Below are 20,559 nucleotides of genomic sequence, written 5' to 3'. Positions count from 1 at the left end.
CTCCACTTCATCAAGATCATCTCTACTTTTACCTAGATAATATAGAGGGAAAAACAAAACAACAACAACAACAACAAAAGGGGTTCTGTTACCAGTACAAGGGGGGAGAGAGAGATAGGAAGTGAAGAGGAGGTAAAGGAAGGAAGGGAAGGAGGGAGGGAGAGAGGGAGGAAGGAAGGAAGGAAGGGGAAATACTTGCTTAAATCAATAGAATAATTGTTAATCTCTCTCAGGTTTCCAGAATCCTTTGGTTACACTAGTAACTTAGTTCTACTAATAAATTAGTCTCACAGAATAAAATAGCAGCATCTAATAAAGAGATGTATCAAGAGTTAAAATCTCATCTGATCCGAGGATAGTTCTATTCAGAGTACGCAAAGTTTCCAAATGTAAGGTTTTTAAGTTTTACGTTGGAAAGTTCGAACAGAAATTTTAAAATGTATAAGAAAACTCTCTCAGCTTGAAGCTCAGTTAATCATATAGGAAATGACTGTTGGGTGCATTTCTATTCTATTAAGTAATTGTGACCCTATGAAGAAAAAGGACATGAATGTCAATATGAATTTTTAAGAGAGGTTTTTCTAGAGTTTTCCCCGTTTTTGCTCATTCATCAATAAAGGAAACAAAAAGAAGAATTATTAGAAATATTTGGTTGATTTTCTTAGACATGTATGAAGTAAAAAAGTATCTTTGAGTATATGAATTTTGGAAGGCTGTTGAGTCTACCTTTCTAGATATAAATTTATTTGGGCCTTTTTTAAATCTTAATTTTAGCTGGCTCTTTATTGTATCTTTCATGACTCTAATGTTTGTCATACATTTTACATTCCAGTGGGAAAAATCATGGTAAATATTTGTTCTTCCCCCTTCGCTGAAGGAGTTATGACAATTATATGACCCTTGTGAATAGAGCCAGAAAGGATTCAACAAGAATATGTGACTCTGATTCTGGTATTTAATTCTGATCACAACTTGCTATTCAACCACAAATGTTTTTTTATATTTACTTCATATTTTTCCTGAGTATTATGAGTCGATATTCAGATACTAGATATACTATCTTTGCAAAGCAAAATGAAGAAATATCAGTGCACTAACCAGAGCAGTGGATATCTAGAAGCATGAATGAAATCAAGCAAATGTCTAAGTGGAAGTTTTCACATCGTAGTGGTCAGTATCCTAAATCCGTGTAGTGTTTTCACCCATTTCACGTCTGTGCTTTCTTCAAGAACATCAGCCAAAAATTAAACTAGAATAAATTCAGATGGAATGGTTTGTGAAAAATCGGTAAGAATTTAAGGCAGAATGGTGTGATGGAGGCGAGATCAGGGTGTGATGGAATGGGAAGATTTGTCATTGATTTGTGATGATTGTGACAATCTTTCTCATAGAAGATGAAATATTTGATCTCATCTAACTTTGCCTCAATCATTTTGCATGTTTTTTCCTTATTTCTGCTGCCATATCACTGAATAAAAGGTGCTTTGAGGATTATTTAGACAGTCATTCCCAGTAACATATCCACGTGAGGGGATTTATGCATGTATTAATGCACATAGGCATTTATGAGAGTTATGAGGAATAATTGTATCAGCAATTTCTCTGTTACTTTTGACCTAAATAGGGCCTACACATTTTCCCAGACAGATAATTAGCTCTGCTGCTTCAAAATTACATTTTTTCAGCATAAAACAATTTCCTGTAACTCGCTATCCTTTTGTTCATATATGTAATGTATACACACATACACACACACACACACACACACACACACGCACACAAACACTTTTTCCAAAGAGAAATTCAGTGTATGCTTTAAACAATGGCAGGTCTCAGGTACAAATTCAATTTGACCAGGCTGTGAATGCAGGATGAAGATGTGGGGCTAAGGTGAGTTGGATAGAAAGGCCATTATCCAAGGCTAAGGGTAAGCAATAAAGGTTATGGTACACCTAGGTTCAAGAGACCAGTGAAGATGATTAATCTAAAGGAAATTGAAGATTATGAAACATAGCATACAACTAATTCCTGAATTTAGGATAGCACCATGTGGAGCTTTTAAAAATTCCTAGACCCATACTAAGGACAAATACCTAATCATATTTGTTGAATCAGAATCTCTGTAGCCAGTTAGCCATACTCTGTAGCCAATGAGTTTCTTAAAAAACTATATCCAGATGTTTTTGATGTAGTCAATCCAGAAACCCCCCAGAAACATTAAGAACAATAGTTAGAGACATTAATGAGCAGACAGCTGTTAGTTAGAAACAGCCAGGGAAACAGAGTTATCAGAAAGTGGGACAAAGGAGACTTACCAGAGACCAGGCAAAATATCACAGTTAAGACAAGGTACATGTATTAGTCAGATCTTGTTAGGTTATCCTGAAGTAACAAATAATCCCCCATTCTTAGTTATTTTTAACAACACAGGTTTACTTCTTGCTTGTATTCATTGGGTCAGCTGTGCATCAGCTGTGGCTGTATTCCACATGTCTGTTTCATTCTCGGATCTAGCCCCTACTGAGATATGTTCTCATGGCAGAGAGAGAAAAGCACTCATGGAACCACACAGTGTCTCTTAAAGCTTCTGCTCAGATGGGGCATGTAATGTTGAACTCACATTCCATTGGCTAAAACCAGTCTTATGGCCAAGTTTGATGTCAATGGAGTGGGGATAGATTCTCTTTCAACAGGAAATCACTGCAAGTTACATGACAATACGTGGGGATGCATAATCCTCTTCCAGGTAGGGGACCAAATACAGGTACAGCACTTGTAGCATATGCCTCTGAGATCTCCCTTCAAGAGGGAACTTGACATTAGGAATGAAGGTAGCTGCCAACTAGTGACACATTGAGGGTTTTGTGCTTCTTGTCCCCATAATTCTGGTCTCCACCTAGTTAGAAGTCTTGGTCTCCAAAGCGGGCATAATCTTTATCGAAGGTACAGTAAGGGTCCCATTGAACAACAAGGCTAGCTGCCTCCTAAGTAATTTGAGGTCCCTTTGTATAGTGGCCAGCAGACAAGAAGACAGGTCTCCATTGTGGAAGAGATCATGGACCCTGATCAATAGGAGGAGGCAGAGCTGCTGTTACAAGATGGTTCAGAGAGAAAAATGTGTGGGACCCCTCTGGTTACTCCCTTGCCCAGCTGTGAGTTTGAAAGGTCACCTGCAGCAACCTGGCCCAAGAAGGTTTTGTTGACCAGATGTTCCAACCTCTCGTTAAATTAGTCTCACCACCGGGCAAGCCACTGAGACCAGCAGAGGTGTTAGCTGAGAGTGAGAGTGAGGTGAATTTAGAATAAGTGTGGGAGGAGGGAGATAATGCGTATCAATTGCAACCCCCATATGAACTGCAGTGAAAGAAGCTATAGTTTCTCACACCAACTGTCCCCTTGTAAGTTTTCCCTCATGAAGCATCCAACAGGATCCGTGAAAGAGCTGGTCCCCAAACCTGCAGAAGAGCATCTGCTGAGCATAAGGGGTGAATTGTGGCAGCCATGAAACTTCTCTAAGGACAGCACTTAGCTGACAGCCACCAGACATAGAGTCTTCAAATCGGATGCCCATGGAAAGCTCCTAGCTAACAGCAGAGCATATGAGGTATGGGACCTGGCTATTTCTGCCCAGTGTGGGAGTCCTTGTGTCTGAGTTTCCCTGTTGGGCTGGCTGAGACTTCCCCATAGCTACACCATGGTCTGAAGCTCTTCCTATCCAATTATTTTTCCTTCCCCTTCTCCTTTCACAGGTGTCATGCTACATTGTGGTCTGAGGCTTTTTCTGCCTATTCCTGCACCCTCCTTATCCCAGGCATTCACCTCAATAAATCTCTCCCTCTAAATTTCATCTATCTTGGTATCTGCTTTCTGGAGGTCATGAACAAACATTCTTGGAAACGATCATACAATCTATGACATTCAGAAACCAAAGAAGCAAGAAAGAGAAAGCCTAATAACAAAAGTGAGACCCCAGAAATAAGAAATGCCTGTGAAAAAATAGGACAGTCTCTTGCTTCAGACTGAGTATTTAAATGCTGGTTGGGAAAGTAGGGAACTAACTCCACTATAGGAATACTTGGCTTGAAGTGAAAGTTACGTGGGCTGAAGAAAGCAGAGTCTTTTTGCAGTAAGACTCTAGTGCTCAAGATAGATTAAGCCTGACACATCTCATGTTATAAAAATAAAAATAAGTTTCATAACCCTGAATTTAAAGAAGTACACTTTTTCTCACACAATGAAGGTAATGTTGCAAGACGTAGTTGTCTGTTGGTTTGTTTGTCTATTATAAAATTTAAAAAAAATAAAGTACTACTTAAATCAAAGTAAGTTGTTTTCCTAGAAGTAATTGATAAAATATTTGTAAACTTCTCCAAAAAAGTTATTGGCTTATGAACAGACCTGGACATTTGTGCTCTGGAATCACTAAGTTGTGGTTTCTATCCTCAGCTCCACCATTTAGCACCTCTACTTTAGCTGCTGATCCCAAAGACCATTTCCTTAAGAGATAAATAGTAGTATTAACCTCATGGAATTGTTATCAAGTTTACCTGAAATGCTACACATGAAGCATTTAGCATGGAATCTGACATATCATATGCAGTCAATAATTTTAGCTTTACAATTCCTACGTTTAAATCCTGTCCTCCTGAATTTTGTTTATGGGATCATAATATGCAATGTAAGGCCATATCTCTAAAAAATGTGGTATATGGTACCATGTAACCTCAAAAAACGGTGCACAAAGTCAAAACAAAATCTTATATTTAACTCAAGATAATCTAGGCAAACATAGTCTCCATGTTCTTAACTTTCTTCAGTACTTGCTTTGATTTTTTTTAAAGTACCCGTTGATCGGGACTGACAAAGAAAGGTACAAAACAAGAACTTCAGAGCTGCTTCGACAATGCTATTCAATAGAGATTGTTACTTGTCTTGCTGTCTTCTTGAAAATCCGTCAACATTAATGTTTTATGTTTTCTTCTGAGAAATGCTTCCTTTCAGAGATGAAAGCACAACCCCTGAGAAGGGTGAGTTGCTAAGGTGAGATGTCAACTCTAAAAGTGACAGAGGCACTGCTTCTCTGTGTCAGTTTGAAGCAAATACGCCAATATCTCATAGTAGAGTATTCCTGGGAACCACTGGAAAAAAAAAAAAACCAGAATCCCGGTTCATATGAACACCCTCTTTCAAGGATATCTAGGAAGTTGGGATACAAACAGAGTTGTTACCTAGGAGTTTGCTTCTTGCTTGGAATTTTTTTTTTTTTTTTTTTTTTGTAACAGTTCTGTGAAGCTAAGTTCAAAAATCCATCTCTGACACTGATGCATAATCCAGTATATTTTTACCTTTGCAAAGTTCTGAACCCCCTGGAATTTTTTCTGTTGATTTTTCAAGAAGATGTCTTTATCTGATATTAGGGAAAGGGATTATTCAATCATAAAGTAAATGGGGTAAATCTGAAAGGGAGGTGGAGACTCTATCTCTAAAGGAGATAATAAAATTTACCTGTGGGCAAGTTTACCACTGTCATCTGCTAAGTATTCAAATCTTTCATGTTAGGCATTTTTACAGTGAATGGGCAGATGGAAATCAATATTGAGATTTTATTCATTAAAATTACTACTTAAAAAGTTTATATTTGATGCTGTCTTCCTCTTGCCTTCTCTGCAGATACACAAGACCTAACACTGATGACCCTATGCTGCCCTGTGAGTCCTGCTAGCCCACTCACCAGGGGGACCCCCGCTCTAGAACTTGTCCTTTCCCCCCTCAACACTGGCCCCTTCTAGGTATCATTTCCAGCTAAAACAATCTGTGCTTATGAAAAATTATATAAAGAAAGAGCCAAAAGATTGGTATGTTATACTTTTTCCTATTTTGACAGGCAATATGCCTCAACCCATAGTCTGACTGCTAAGAGAGAGGTGTGATTCATTACATCTTCCATGATTTTTGGCAGATGGAAATTGTCATACAATTCATCATCCCAGCACTATTAGGCCTTGATGTGTACAAGTGGCACCTCACATCCACTCACCTTGAGATTCACGCAGGCAGGAGTCCTGTCTTCTCGCTCACTGTTATAAACACTGTCACATTATAGGTGCTCAAACATACTTGTTTTATGAAGGAAAAAAATGAAGAAAGGATGTAAATCCACTTTGGAGATAGATTAGATAGATAGATAGATACATACATACACACATATATAGGTACATAGATAGATACATACAGACACACATAGGTACATAGACAGATAGATAGATAGATAGATAGATAGATAGATAGATTATAGAGGGCTTAGAGAATTTTGTGGACACTTGTCATTTGTGCTTCCAAGGGATTCATTCTCCCTAATTCTGGCAATGATAATTCCTACGTGGAGATCAGTCTTCTTCCTCTCAGTCTAACATGTTACACAGACTCAGCCAATCAACCACTAGATCACCTTGGCCACCATGACTATTGTAGGGACTGGCAAACTGGTGAATCAGAGTAAACCTGGGCACTGGGTAGCATCTCAAAATGCCTCAGCCCTCTTGCCACTACAAAGAGAGACTAGTGGAACCAGGTCTGTGGCATCGTAGACCTGGATCTAGATGTGCCTGCAGGTAGGTAAATCCTAGGGCCCTTCAGTTAGTTTTGTCAAATACTAAATTCCATTTTGTTGAAGCCCGATTTAGTTGGGTTTTCTGGCACTTACATTGGAATACAGTCCTAAATGAGCCAGTACAATGCAGCAATTACTAAATAAATATTATTGACTAACATGTCAGAAAATGCAGTTGATATCAGGAAAGGACTAGGAATGACACAGGGCAGGAAGTGAATGCATCATTCTTATTTATTGCTGGAAAATATCCTTCCTTTTTAACAGTATAAGTGGAAATAATTAAGTGTCGAATAGGTTTGCCCCATATATGTATTTTTGATCATGCAGTACACTTTGATGTGGAAACTTGGCTCCAGTAACATTAAACTGTGTTCATATTTTCTTCCAAACTGTTCACTCACCATTACCCTCGATGTCTTCCCTGAGCCCCACTTGCTTATTCAAAGCCATAACCTGTGGATTTCTTGCCTTAGGCACAAACATTCATTTTCACCACTTCATATACTCTATGATACCTATTTTCTACTTTTGTGCTCCTAATATCTTAACTCTTCCTCATGTTTTTCCAGACATAAATTCCCGGTGTCTGGCTATTTACTGATGCTTCTTGGAGCTTAAGGTCAAGTGTTAAAAATGGGATCTTTACACACCTCTTTATTACCTGCTGTGGTGAACTATAATAGCAAAACAAAACTGAATAAAACAAAACAATGGGAAAAAAGAAACTTGTCCCGAAGAGAAGGGATTCAGTTTCTAACTCCAGATGTTATATTTAAAATTGATATGCTTAAGCCCTATATTATTTCTCTTTGCTAAGATACTTCAACTCTGCCCAAAATTTGGTGTCTCAGAAAGAATATTAAATATGTAATCAACCATTGAGTAGCTACCTGATTTTAGGTAGGAGGCACATACTTTCTGAGCTTCTATTACCTTTATCTCTATATGAGGGAAATACTTTCCAGAGTTGTTATAAGAAATTAAAATAAGATTAAAAAATGTCAAAGACACCTAGGAAGGTGTCCAATACAAGTTGAGGCTAGACAAATATTAAGGCGCCTTCCCTAACTTCCTGGTTTGCCAGGCAACTCTGTAACAGTTTTTACCTTTCTGTATCCAGTTATAAGGAGGGCATTTTAATGATAAATTTCCAACCTATGGCACCATAAAAGAAAAAAATACTTTAACAGTATAAGGGCATTTTGCTTATTTCTCTAAGAGGGCTTTGACAATAATTGTCAGGCAATACACTTCCAAATCCAAATTTGGGGAGAAAAAAGATCTTGCTTGAAAATGAAGGAAAATTAACAAAAATAAATAATTTATCTTTTCTGTCATAATTGTGGGTATAATATAGAGTTGGGCAAATTTTTGAACGGATTTTATGGTTTTTTTCTGTCAAAACTCCATGATAATTCAAGATTTTTATGAAAGTTAGGGCTTAAGGTAGTCATGGCTAGAGTTATGCTTGAAAAACAAATATGTCATTATTTATCATAAGTACTTATTGCCAAGAGTTTGAAGTTGATATTGCAGCCCATTGATTTAATGCTTAGTCATAAAATAAAGTGAGAAGGTTAGAGTGGGGAGTAGAGAGATTTTTTTAACCTTTATCAAAGTTCCTATTATTCACTTCTGAGTCTCTAAAGAGATGGGACTGAAATCGAATGTTTATTAAAGCCAGAACAAATTCTATGGAACATCTTTAAGAGACCTATTTTTACTTGAAACATGTCGAGTGCTTTTAAGATTAGCATATGTTATTATCTATGGTATTTTGGAATCTAAAATTAAAACATTCCTCATTTCTATACACAAATAATATTTCTCTACTCCTTAAAGTGTCATGGCTTGAAGAAGAGACAGAATATGGAAAATTCAAATCATATAATGATATTCAGATTCAACTTAGAATATAGTTTACAGAAGTTCACATCGTGGGAGATCTTTTCCAAAAATTCAACCAAAGAAGGGGAGGTTCTGGAAAATATATTTTTTTATTTGTGTCTTCAAAACTAATATAAGCTTTGAATATGGTTTGAGAACATGCCAAGTTTTCACAAATGAGTTTAGCTAACCATATGTGGCTCATTTCTCAATCTAGAAGCAGAAGCTAGAAATACAGAATGTTAACATATAACAGCCTTGAACTTCCTGAGTAGAAGGCTACCTTAATGCCAGTTTAAAGTATAGTGATGAGTTTGGCTTTCTAAAAGTATCATTTTTATGGAGGAAGAAACAATTCTCTGTGTTGAGGCATTTAATTCATTTACTCACCATTTATTCACAAAGTATTTGAATGCCTACACTTTGTTGGGCAGTGACCAAAGCAGAGGGGTCCGTGTCCTCACGGCATCACAGGCAATTGAACCAGCATGATTTAAGTGCCATGCGATCAGATGTTCTCTCAGAGGAAGTACCAGGCAAGTGCAATGGAAGCACAAGTCCTGGGGCCCCAACCATGGCTGAGGGTCTGGGAAGTCCCATGGCAGAGGAAGTGGCTTTTCAGCTCATGCAGAGCATGAGTAAGACTTAATCAGATAAGGGAGAGAAGTAGAGAGAAGAGAATGTGTGTGCAGACATTTGGAATTGAGAGAAACTGAGAAATTAGAGTTATTTGGGTAGAACTTCATTGGACCTGTTTGTCTTGTAATTCCAGTGGCTGGAGCTGTACTTGGCTCAAAGAGGGTACCCAGTAAACATTTATTAACTAAATGAATGGAGAACTGTATATATGATTGGGCATAATTCAGGAATAAACTCCCAGGTTTCTTAAGCACCAGGACAGATGATAGTTTTATTTAATTTCCTCCTTTCCTTCACTTGCCATTTTCTTAGTTTGTGATGAAGGAGAAAGGAAAAATCTGAGAATACTAGCACACTGTTAATTCTTGTCCTTGTTATAAGAGTAATCCGAATGCAGGGATCACCTTAATCCCCTCTTCTCCATCTCCCCTGGTCTGCCTGGGTTTAGGTGCTCATAATTTCAGGACTAAATTAATGCAATTGCCTCTTAGCGGATCATTCTCCACGGTGCTGCCAGATTTATCCTTGTAAGTGCAGATTTGCTCATGTCACTCCCTAAATTAAAACCCTTTGATAGCTTTTCTATTTCTTCAGACGAAAAATCCAAACTTTTATGTGACACTCATGGTCTTTTCAGATTTGGATCCTATACCAAGTCTCATCTGCGACATTCTCCCTCCTTGAACTTAAATTACCCTAATATAACATGTTCCCACTTTAACTTTGTTCCAGATTGTTGATTCAGGGATAAAGTTCAAGACTGACTGTATGCAAAGGGTGGCAATGAGTCTTGAGGACACAGACAGGTTAAATTGTGACCTCAGCCAGCAGTCATGCTGCTCTGTCTGCTTGAGCTTCTTCCTTTGGCTAAATCATGTTTAAAGATCTAATTCAGATGTGGTTTCCTTGACAAAGGCTTCTGTTATCAGCTAGGCTTTTTCAAGGTTGATCTCCAGGCCTCTGGCCGTCAGGGCTGTCAGAGGGCTCTGTCCTTCTCCCTATCAGAGCACCTCCTCTATGGCACTCTACGGTTGTCATCTGTGAGTTGATCTCTTCTGGTCTGTGAGCTGCTTGAGGGACAGACCATGAATTATTTGCAGAAAGTGGAAAGTAAGTAGAGATAATGGAAGGGAGGGTAAGATATGATCCATGAAAAACTGCTTGATATTTTCAGAGCCTTTCTTTTTAAAAACTCTTTGACTTAGGCATTTTCAAACTATCATTAGAAAGAAAAGCTGCCAGGACACTATGTGACTCAAGTATCCAATAATCATTTTCACTGTTGAAACAAAATGGAGCCTTCTAATAGCTACCTATCATATGTTTATAGACAATCTGGATGCCTGAGATAACACAGTGGAAACCTCTAAACTAATTTTTATTTAACAAATCCCTGGATTAGATCTAATTCTTCTTTAACTTTGTAAAACATTTTGATCAACAGCCATGGCATTCTGAATGCCCATGGTTGATAGGCAGGCTCACTCACGCTCAGAGGACTGAATTGTATGTTGATGATAGTTAAGTTTGCTCTCAAAACTGCTCATGTCAATTGCACTTGTTGCTGTAATTATATTATCAAATAGTATATAAATCAAAGAAACATGAGTTTGAAAATTTAGTGAGAATTTCTCTGAAAACTCTGTTGAAAAACTATGTCAGTGGTTTGGAAGATACTCAATGAAAGGAGGTTTACTAAAAAAAATATGGTCTGGTTGGATGTGGTGAGATTATGGTAAATCTGTTAAATCTAAAAGGAGTCTGAACTATGTTTGTTTGTTTGCTTGTTTTTCCAAATGTCTTTAAATTTGGGCTCAGCTTTAAGGAAACTGAAACCAAATTAAAAAGTGAAAACTAATGGACATGTTTTGTGCATAAAGATTATATGGAAATCCAATTAGGGAAAACACACACAAATAAAAGACTCTATTGCCAAATTTGGTAGACAGTGTATATTTACAACTTTACAGTTTTAAAGAGTTTTATATGTGCTTATGTGTTTCTTTTTTTTAATATTGCTCCAATTTTTAAATATTTTGTTTAATCAGTCCCAATTGTATTAGATCTAGATCCTCTATATTTATATTCTATTAAAAAAATCAACTAGCAAAAGCCTGGCACACAGTAGAGGCTCAATAAGTCTCAAAAATGTTGGTTTCATTCCTACAAAAAAAAAAAAAAATCCCACAAAATTATCAGCAAAGACTCCAAGATCATTGATTCAAAGGAAGCTTTTTAGAGATAGCCATTGAACTACAGAAAGTCAAATTTTTCTTCAGGTATAATTATGTACAGTTAATAAAATAATGTAAAATGTTAATTTACTCACAGAAAATTATTTGAGCAATTATATTCTGAAAGCACTTTGGAAATGGGTGCTGGAGGTAAACACATTTTCCTAGCGGTGATAACATACAAAGCAATGCCCTGAATTCAGGAAAGAACTAAACAATTCAAGAAAGCATCAGATGCCATGCTCTTCAGTACCATTTCAATATATTTTCTCTTTTGAGAAGTTGGGTACCTTGTGACTTTCCCAGCCCCAACCATTATCCATGATGCCACATTAGATACTGACATCACCTTTGAAAGCTTCTGCTATTGTTGTGTGTGCAAATCTAGCAAGATATGCATCCTATTTTGCAGAGTCTGTATTATCCAAAATACTGGCAGAAAAGGACTAGTATACCCAAAGTTATTTCTGGTATGATTTTATATCGAGAAAAAGGATTTATCCTTGCATCTGTAAAGCTCCCAAGTACATAGCCACCTATTCATTTACCTTCTAGAAGACATATGGCATAATTTGCCAAGCAAAATCAGAGAACTGGAATCAAAACGCTTTAGTGTCAGCTCTGTCTTAAACATAAGGCTTTCACCCTTTCTAAAAACTTGAAATATGCTATTAAGATGAATAGATGTCCCTTTGACACTCAAGGTCAATATGCTCCAAAACTAACTCAGCATCGTCTCCCACGTCCCTCTGTTGAAACTTTTTCTTCAATAGCATCCTCATGCTATCAGTCACAGAGAACAGAAACCCCCAAGTAATTTGACATCTACATTCTTCCTATGTACACACTGGTCAACAAATCCTTCCTCGTCTCCTTTGATCTCACATCTGTCTCCTATTTTCCAAATTATCTACGAGGCTTTTATTAACTTTTTGTCTTGGCTACTAAGTGATATTCCTAGTTGGATTCTCTATCTCAATTTCCCTATTCATTAACCTGAAGAAATAGTCCTAAAAAAGAAATAGGATTACCTCATTTCCCTTCTTTAGAGCTTTCAGGATTACCCAAAAATAGAGCCCACTTTTTCCATAAGGCAATTCAGGCTTTGTATGTATGACCCAAGCTCCTTTCCACCCGCTCACATAATTCTGGCTCCCTGGGGTCTTTTCCTCTTCAAACTATACCTCCACTTGAAAAAAATAAATGTCATGTTCATCAGAACCTAAACTGAATGCCATGTTCTCCCTGAACCTTTTATCAATACCCCCTCTCCTCTAGCTTGAATTTCTTGTGCATTATTTGTCACTTTCTGCCTTATAGCTATCATACACAAACATGAGATTCTAGAACTTTTGAGGATGGGGATCAAATTTTGTACATTTCTTTATCTCCCTTAGCATTTGGTATGCTTCTTTGCACATAAAAAGTAACATGTCAGTGTTTAGGGATTTAAAGTAAATTTAGACAATAATTAAAAGGAATCTATAGTTAACTATTTTAACTTATTATTTCTAGGTATATATTAAATTAAAGGATTGTAACTGTCTAGAAATTTTGCTTTAATAAATAAGTCTGGAAGACCAAATTTTTTAAAAAAATCAAAGAAGTTTGGTTTGGAAGGAAGTAAAGATGTAAAATGAAATACAGAGAAGAAGTACATTATGTCATCCAGAAATTCCCAACCTCTAAAGAAGACAGAGCTCAAGATCTACAATTGAACAAGTAGTCAAGCCATTTTTTTTTCCAGGAAGTACTAGTAAAGTGGAAAAAATCTATAATCTTTACATCTACAGAAAGAGACAGTACAGATCTATCTCACAGAGATAGACAGACAGACAGACAAACACAGAACACAAGCTTTTTCCACCCTAGTTAGGAGATTCTGTTTCTAGCTCTGCTCGTACATCATCATATGACCTCTGGGGAAATCATTTCTAAATAGATTCATTCATCTATCACTAGGGTAGAAAATACTTTATCAAACGATCCCTCAGGATATTTGTGACATCAAAATCAGTGTAAAACAAGGTCAGGTTATATTCATGAAGTGTTTTTCCTATTTAACAACAGAAACTATTTTTCTATTGAACACACTATCTTGGCAAACTGATAAGTCTGGGAACTGCACTCCTTGACATTTCTGAAGTCCATTTAAAAAATAAATGCCTGCAATTCCAAAATCCAACCTTCCATCCCTCATCCATATAATCAGAGTGACATGTAAACGTGAATCACTAGAGATACTGCTTAAGAACTAAACGCTCATTCACAGATGCATTAGTTACCCTAAATGGAGTGACCAATGTGCTGTCTTTATACACAACAGGTTGTACCTCTGCTTAACGCACCCGAATGTAGTAATATAAAAGACTGAAATATAGATGCCATGGACTGCCTACGCAGAGGCCAGAAGCTTGGCTCTGTTTTTCTAGGGTGACTTTTCGGGAACAATTCACTTTCCCTGATTGGTTTCCTTCAGACAAAATGATTGAATCTAATACACCATGTCAATGCATGCACTTGGATTATTCACTTTAAGGTGCAGCCCTTAAGGGCTTCAGGGTCCAGTGTGAAAAATTTGCCTTTGATCAAACCTCATCCTCTCCCACACATCTTTATTCATAACAAATTAGAAGCTATTATCCCAAGAGATTAGCAACAGTTTTAATGCCCACAGTGCATCTTAAAATAAAAAGAAACAATTTCCCAGTTATAATGGATGTGGTATCTTAGTTGGCCTCATTATAATATTTATCATCTGTTATTTGTTGCCTGTGTTACACAGTAGTGAAAGATACATAGCCCTCAGGGTTTATCGTTTAATGGAGAGCACATTTGAATTTAAGATCTACCGTATTAAAATAAACCTTTCTTACACACTTCTAAGGGGAGCAGGGAAATGTGACTTCATGGCTGCCTTACTGAAAAGGGAGTTTCTTATTTACTGAAGAATGGTTCAACTTAAGGAAGACAATTAATTTAATGATTCTTTGGCAAAGGTTGCTTTTTACCCCCATTTATAACTGTCATTTATGGGCATCTGTTTCAGTTTTTTTTAAAGCATTGGAAAACCTTGGATTCCAGATTGGAATCACCAAAAGAGATTTACATTGCAACTCATTTAGTTTAAAAAAATGGAGGATGAAAAGTTGGTAAGTTTTAGGCTAATTTAAGAATATGTAAGACACAGTGTGAAATAGACACACATTCCCTGGCCACTCAGTTTTTTGAAATCTCCTCAAAGATACCTTTTTTCTTCCTATCTCAGCCACCTCTCTCATAGTCAGAACCTACCCTTTTGATTACCAATAACTTAACTCCTTCCATTACCTTAATATTAATCATATGTATCGTTGACTGCTGACACTTGTCTTTTTGACTCACTACCTCTGTTTGCTTAATCTCAAGTTACCTTTGACACTTTCTTGAAACCCCTTATCCATTGGTCTTGCAATCTCTTCCGTGTTCCTCCTCAATTGTTGTAAAACTTGTCTTTCTGCATGCAGCTTACATTTTATGATCAGTCATTATTATCACTCCATGGCAAACACCCTCAACACCCTTGTCTTTGTAGTGTAGTACTTATGTGATGAACAGGGGAGTGTCAAATGCAGAGGTCATGGTCAGTCAATTCTGGTTATTAGCAGGCGAGGCTGTCTTCATCACATGCACAGATGACCTCAAGCAACACACCAGATTTGGTCTGCAGCCTTCTCTTCTCATGGTTCTGCCAGTGATATTAAAATATTTTCTAATGTGACAACACCATACACATTCAAACTTATTTTCTGCTTCTGTATTTCCCAATATCCATTCTTTGCTGATGAACCCCCTCAAAAACACACACCTCTGATTAATTAATACTTAATTAATTTGTTAATTAAACCTGTAATTATTGAAGACCTATCTGTGCCAGGTAGTGTTCTAGGTCCTAGTCTTTCAACAGAGAACAAGATATTTATCTTCCCCAAACTTAGAGACTAGAGGCAGAGCCAGGTGATTAAGGCTAATGCCAGCTTTTCTCTCGCTTCTTCTTTTCTTTCTTGTGTTTACGAGAATTTTTCCTATGTTTCTTCTTTCTTTTTTTTTGATTTCTCTTCAGAAGCACTTTCAGAATCAGAAGAATCAGAAGAGGACTGAGAATCGCTTGAACTATCTGAGTCACTGGATGATGATGAGGAGGAGAAGGAGGACTTATGCCTTTTCTTTTCTTCTTTCCTAGCTTTAGATTTGGGAATTAGCTCTCCACAACTGAGTATCCACACCTCAGCAAATGGTTTGCTAGCTGCATCTGTTTTCTGGTTTTCTATCTCTCTCACAACTTCTTGACCAAAAATCACTTGCCCCAAAACAACACGATGCCCATCTAAATGAGGCGTTGGTTTTGTTGTCATGAAGAACTGTGAAAGTGAGGCTGAAAATCTTGAAGCACAACCCCAGTCTACTGTTCGTCCAGAAGAAATCCCTCCAATACCTGAAAATAGATTCCTAAGGAGAAAAAGTCCTCCTAAAGCTGATGAAAAAGAAAGGAAGAACAGGGAGAGAGAGAGAGAGTGTAATCTACTTAACTCGCAGCCTGCTTCATACCAGAGGTGACTTTTAGTTACTAGGTCTGGCAGGAAAATTAAAGGAAGAGGACCAAGGCGTTACCGAACTCCCCTTCTAGATCCAGATCCAGGGATCATTTCAGACATAGTGAGACTCCTCCACATTGGAGGCAGGAGATGCAGAGAGCTCAAAGAGTGCGGGTATCAAGTGGTGAAAGATGGATCAAAGGGGATAAGAGTGAGTTAAATGAAATAAAAGAAAATCAAAGAAGCCCAGTTAGAGTAAAAGAGAAAAAAATAACCGATCATAGGCATGTTTCTGAGAGTCCAAACAGAAAAAGTGAAAAGGAAAAGAAAGTTAAAGACCATAAATCTAACAGCAAAGAGAGAGACATCAGAAGAAATTCAGAAAAAGATGATAAATATAAAAACAAGGTAAAGAAAAGGGCCAAATCGAAAAGTAGGAGTAAGAGCAAAGAGAAATCCAAGAGTAAGGAAAGAGGTACAAAGCATAATAGACATGAAGAAAAGAGGATGAGGTCAAGGATTAAAGAAAGGGATCCTGAGCATGTTAAAGAAAAGGAAAAGTCTGACTCTAAAGGAGAAGATCAGGAAAGGAGTAGAAGTCAAGAAAAGTCTAAACAGAATCCAAAAGCAATGAGCATGATCATAATAAAAGTAAGGACAAGGACAGACGTGCACAGTCTAGGAGTAGAGAACGTGATGAAACTAAAGGCAAACACAGTTACAATAGTAGAACAAGGGAACGAAGCAGAAGTCGGGACAGGAGCAGAAGAGTGCGGTCTAGAAGCCATGACCGAGATCGCAGCAGAAGCAAGGGGTATCATAGATACAGAGAACAGGAGTACAGGAGAAGAGGAAGGTCACGGAGCCAAGAGAGAAGAGCAACGCCAGGAAAATCAAGAAGTAAAGATAGGAGGAGAAGGAGGAGAGATTCACGGAGCTCAGAGAGAGAAGAAAGTCAAAGCAGAAACAAAGAAAAATATAGAAACCAAGAAAGTAAAAGTTCACACAGGAAAGAGAATTCTGAGGGTGAGAAAAGAATGTACTCTAAAAATCGTGATCATAGTAGCTCAAATAGTAACAGGGAAAAAAAGGCTGATAGAGATCAAAGCCCATTCTCAAAAATGAAACAAAGTAATCAGGACAATGAATTAAAGTTCTCCACTTTGAAAAATAAGGAGGATGAGAAGACCAGATCCTCAGTGGAAAAAGAAAACCAAAAATCAAAGGGTCAAGAAAATGACCACACACATGATAAAAATAAAAAATTTGATCATGAATCAAGCCCTGGAACAGATGAAGACAAAAGTGGATGAGTGAGTTATATAAACTTATTTCCATTCTGTCTCAAATTTTAAGTTTTAGAGACTTGCTGATGAATCCCCTTTATGTTGTTTTCTTTTCATTGTTTTGGGTTTATGTTTGTCCTTTTTTTTTTTTTTTTTTTCCAATGTGGACTTTATTGAGTCAATCTTTTGATAATCTGCAACCTGGATAATTTGTACTGCAAAAGTTTTAATAAACTTGAAATGAGAAAAAAAAAAAAGACTGATGCCAGGAAGAAAAGAGAATGAAAGAGAAAGATAGATGTGAAAGTAGATGTGAAAGAGGAAAGTGGGGGATAAATGAATAATTCATTCTTTAGACTGGGGGATGAATGAATAATTCATTCTCTGTAGAAGATATTCTTTTCATTTCTTCAAATTCTACATATCCTTTAAAATACACCATCAATTCACCCTTCAATTTACTCTCACTGACAGCAGATTTCTCTAAACTTGTCTACTTCCTAAGCCCTCAGAAGTGCAAATAGAACAGATTTTTTTTTCCAATTCATTTCATAATTTTGATTTTTTTGTTGCCAAATAAAGTAAAAGTTCCTAAAGTGGGGAAGAGAGAATCAGTGTTGTTTCTTATGTTTGTTTTTAGCTCCCAAAGGCCCTAGCACAGTCCTGAACATTTAGAAGACTATTTTGACAGAAAAATTGACCTATTAGCATGTCCTTATAAATTATCAAAAGAAGCACATGTGTAGTCTTTATGCAATGAAGTTACATGAGCACTATTAATTTAATTCTGCATGATAAGCAAATAAAGTATCTTGAATCTTTTCCCAGCCAAATTTAAAGAGTTTAGATAAAGTTAATGCGTTGTTTTGCGTTGGTATTATTAGTTTTTACCAATAAAGGTATAAGAAACACAGACATAAACAAGCTGCATAGTTTTCTCTTGTCTTACAACTAACATTCTTGTGAAATTCAGGCAAACAAGACCCTCCCATAAGGATGGAGGTAAAAATGTGATTACATTGTGTATACAAGTTCTATGAGCAGAAATCAATCTACTCCACCTTTTTCCCCACTCTATCTCAATTCCCAAAGCATCAGTACCAGAAACAGTAAATAACATTCCCTTATACAATATGACCAAGTTCAGATAAAACACAAAAAAAACAAAATCATACCTTGACAGATACATGTGGAAGACCTATTTGCAAATCATTTCTTTCAAACCTCTTTTACCCTCTGTAGGACCCAATTTCTTGGGAAGAGTGAAATTTCATATCTTGATTTCTGATATCTTCCTTCAAAAGCCACAAGCAGGCTCTGGAGCAGAAATGAATGGCTGAGACAAAAATGTGAATCCAGCCAAAATGGTCACTTCAAAGTAAAGGACTAGTGACTGAAGCTACACAACGGACATGATTTGATGTGACTAAATGCATCATGGCAACTGATTCACTTCTGCCTTTTGAAGTCATCCCCCAAATCGAGCAAACTAATACTTCCCATTTTTGCACAGAGATCTAGAGACTATTCACAGAAAATCTGGTGACAGAAACTTTGGTTCACATCCAGTTTTGCAGGGAGACACGGTCATTGAGTAATTTGTCTGGCTCAGTGAATGTCAGTGATTTGTGTGTCGTATTCCCTCATATTAATGGAACTGCCATTGTTCCCACCATCTTGGATTTATAAAATATTTGCCTTTCATAGAGTGCTGAATGCTGTCATACTTTTCATGTGATATGTCCCTACAAATGCATCCCCACTTTACAAATTAAATAAGTGAGTAATAAAAAGTGAAACTAACAAAAAGAGGGTAGAGTTGGAAGTGAGATTAAAAAGGTAACTGGAAATGCGGGCTTTATTCATGGTTATTGGAAGGATTTCACTTTGACTGGCTGGGGAAGTCATTGGGGAGTTTTCTAGTTGTGGAGCTGATCTCACCAACTTGACAGAGCCTCTCCTGCACTTATCTTCCCAACCCCAAGGTGACTTCACATCGGTAGCTTGAAATCGGCTACAGTGGAAATATTTACACAGGGGAAATTAGCAAATGTCACCAATCAAGGCTCGCTCTTTCTCCCTATAAAAGTGATTGTTAAAGTTATTGCAGTTTTAAAAAAAAGAGTGACATGATGTGAAGTAAGTTCTGAATTAATAATGGGGATTGGGAGAGGGGGTAAGAACAGAGCGAGAGAGATCAAATGGAAGAACACTGCACTAATCCAGGGGAGACCCCTAGTGACCCAGATTAGGGTGGTAACCATGGAGACAGGAAGAAGAGTTTCCTTGCAAATCTGCTGTCAAGAAAACAACACTACCAGTTGTGTTGGGAAAGTAGAAAAATACTTTTGTGTAAAATCCCTCATTATTTTTAAGTTGGCCTTTCTGTACGTGTTAGATAAACACGGCAATGAGCAGATATCACTCTGCAGCTCCCAGTTCATGACCCTGCACCAAACTATCTTCTTCCTGAGACCGGGAATAATGACAACACTCTTTACCAATATATGTTTTGAAAATGCATTTAAAATACTCTTTTTAAAAAACATAAAAGCTTTTATAAAAATGTTCTAGTTCAGCAGACCTTACTTTGTACTCTGCACCAAACTGACAGGATACATCATGGAAATAACATCTAAATTATCAGAGTATTTTACATTTATACAAAACACATTTATTCCTCAAGTGATATGTTTGTCACAATGTCCTTGTGAATATGCTGCATAGCATGATTATACCTGCTTTATGAATGAAGAAACACACCCTGATTGGTAAATTAACTGGTAAGGTCAATTCTGAAACGTACCACTTCAACAGTCTTCCTCTTCTGCTGAGTCACATGGCCTACGTTTGAACCGAGGATTAATGATCCCAGATACTTCATTTAGTGAGTTTGCATAGTGCATGGATTAAATTACTCATAACAATAGTGATAGTGATAATAAAATTATAATCATCTATGTATAAGACAGTATCCTATACGTGAATTATCTCCAAACAGCCTATGAATTAGGGACGATTATTGTCCCTGTTTTACAGATGAAAAGATGGGTCATAAGGAGCTTAAGTAACTTGTCCAAGGTCTTATGGCTTGAAACTAAGGTGCTTTTGAACCAGGCCTGCCTATCCCCAGAACTTGTGCACGGGCTTGTGACTCATGGAACATGGGGATTTTTTAAAGGAAAAAAAATTCTAAGTACAGAGTCTTAAAAATACTGGCTTGGCCAAAAAGTTCATTAGGGTTTTTCCCACCCACATCCTTCTGATCTCTCCATTATTTCTGTCCATCACCTCCTGTTCCACAGCCAGACATGATATAGGTTTCC

At 37.2% G+C, this 20,559-nt stretch overlaps 2 protein-coding genes across 2 annotated transcripts in view; one reads left to right on the top strand and one right to left on the bottom strand.

Annotated features, from left to right (window-relative positions):
- The window catches only part of NYAP2 (neuronal tyrosine-phosphorylated phosphoinositide-3-kinase adaptor 2), a 256,629-nt gene that overhangs the window by 150,176 nt on the left and 85,894 nt on the right, over positions 1-20,559 (bottom strand). The window lies entirely within an intron of this gene.
- Positions 15,766-17,439, top strand: LOC102988750 (peptidyl-prolyl cis-trans isomerase G-like). Its single transcript, XM_055091167.1, is given in 3 exon segments — positions 15,766-16,029; positions 16,032-16,560; positions 16,563-17,439. Coding segments are annotated over 3 exon segments (1,491 nt in total). The 3' UTR covers positions 17,261-17,439.

The sequence above is a fragment of the Physeter macrocephalus genome, chromosome 2, assembly GCF_002837175.3.
Source record: "Physeter macrocephalus isolate SW-GA chromosome 2, ASM283717v5, whole genome shotgun sequence".
NCBI lineage: Eukaryota > Metazoa > Chordata > Mammalia > Artiodactyla > Physeteridae > Physeter > Physeter macrocephalus.
Note: the sequence above shows the minus strand (reverse complement) of the source record. Positions and strands in the feature narration are given on the sequence as shown.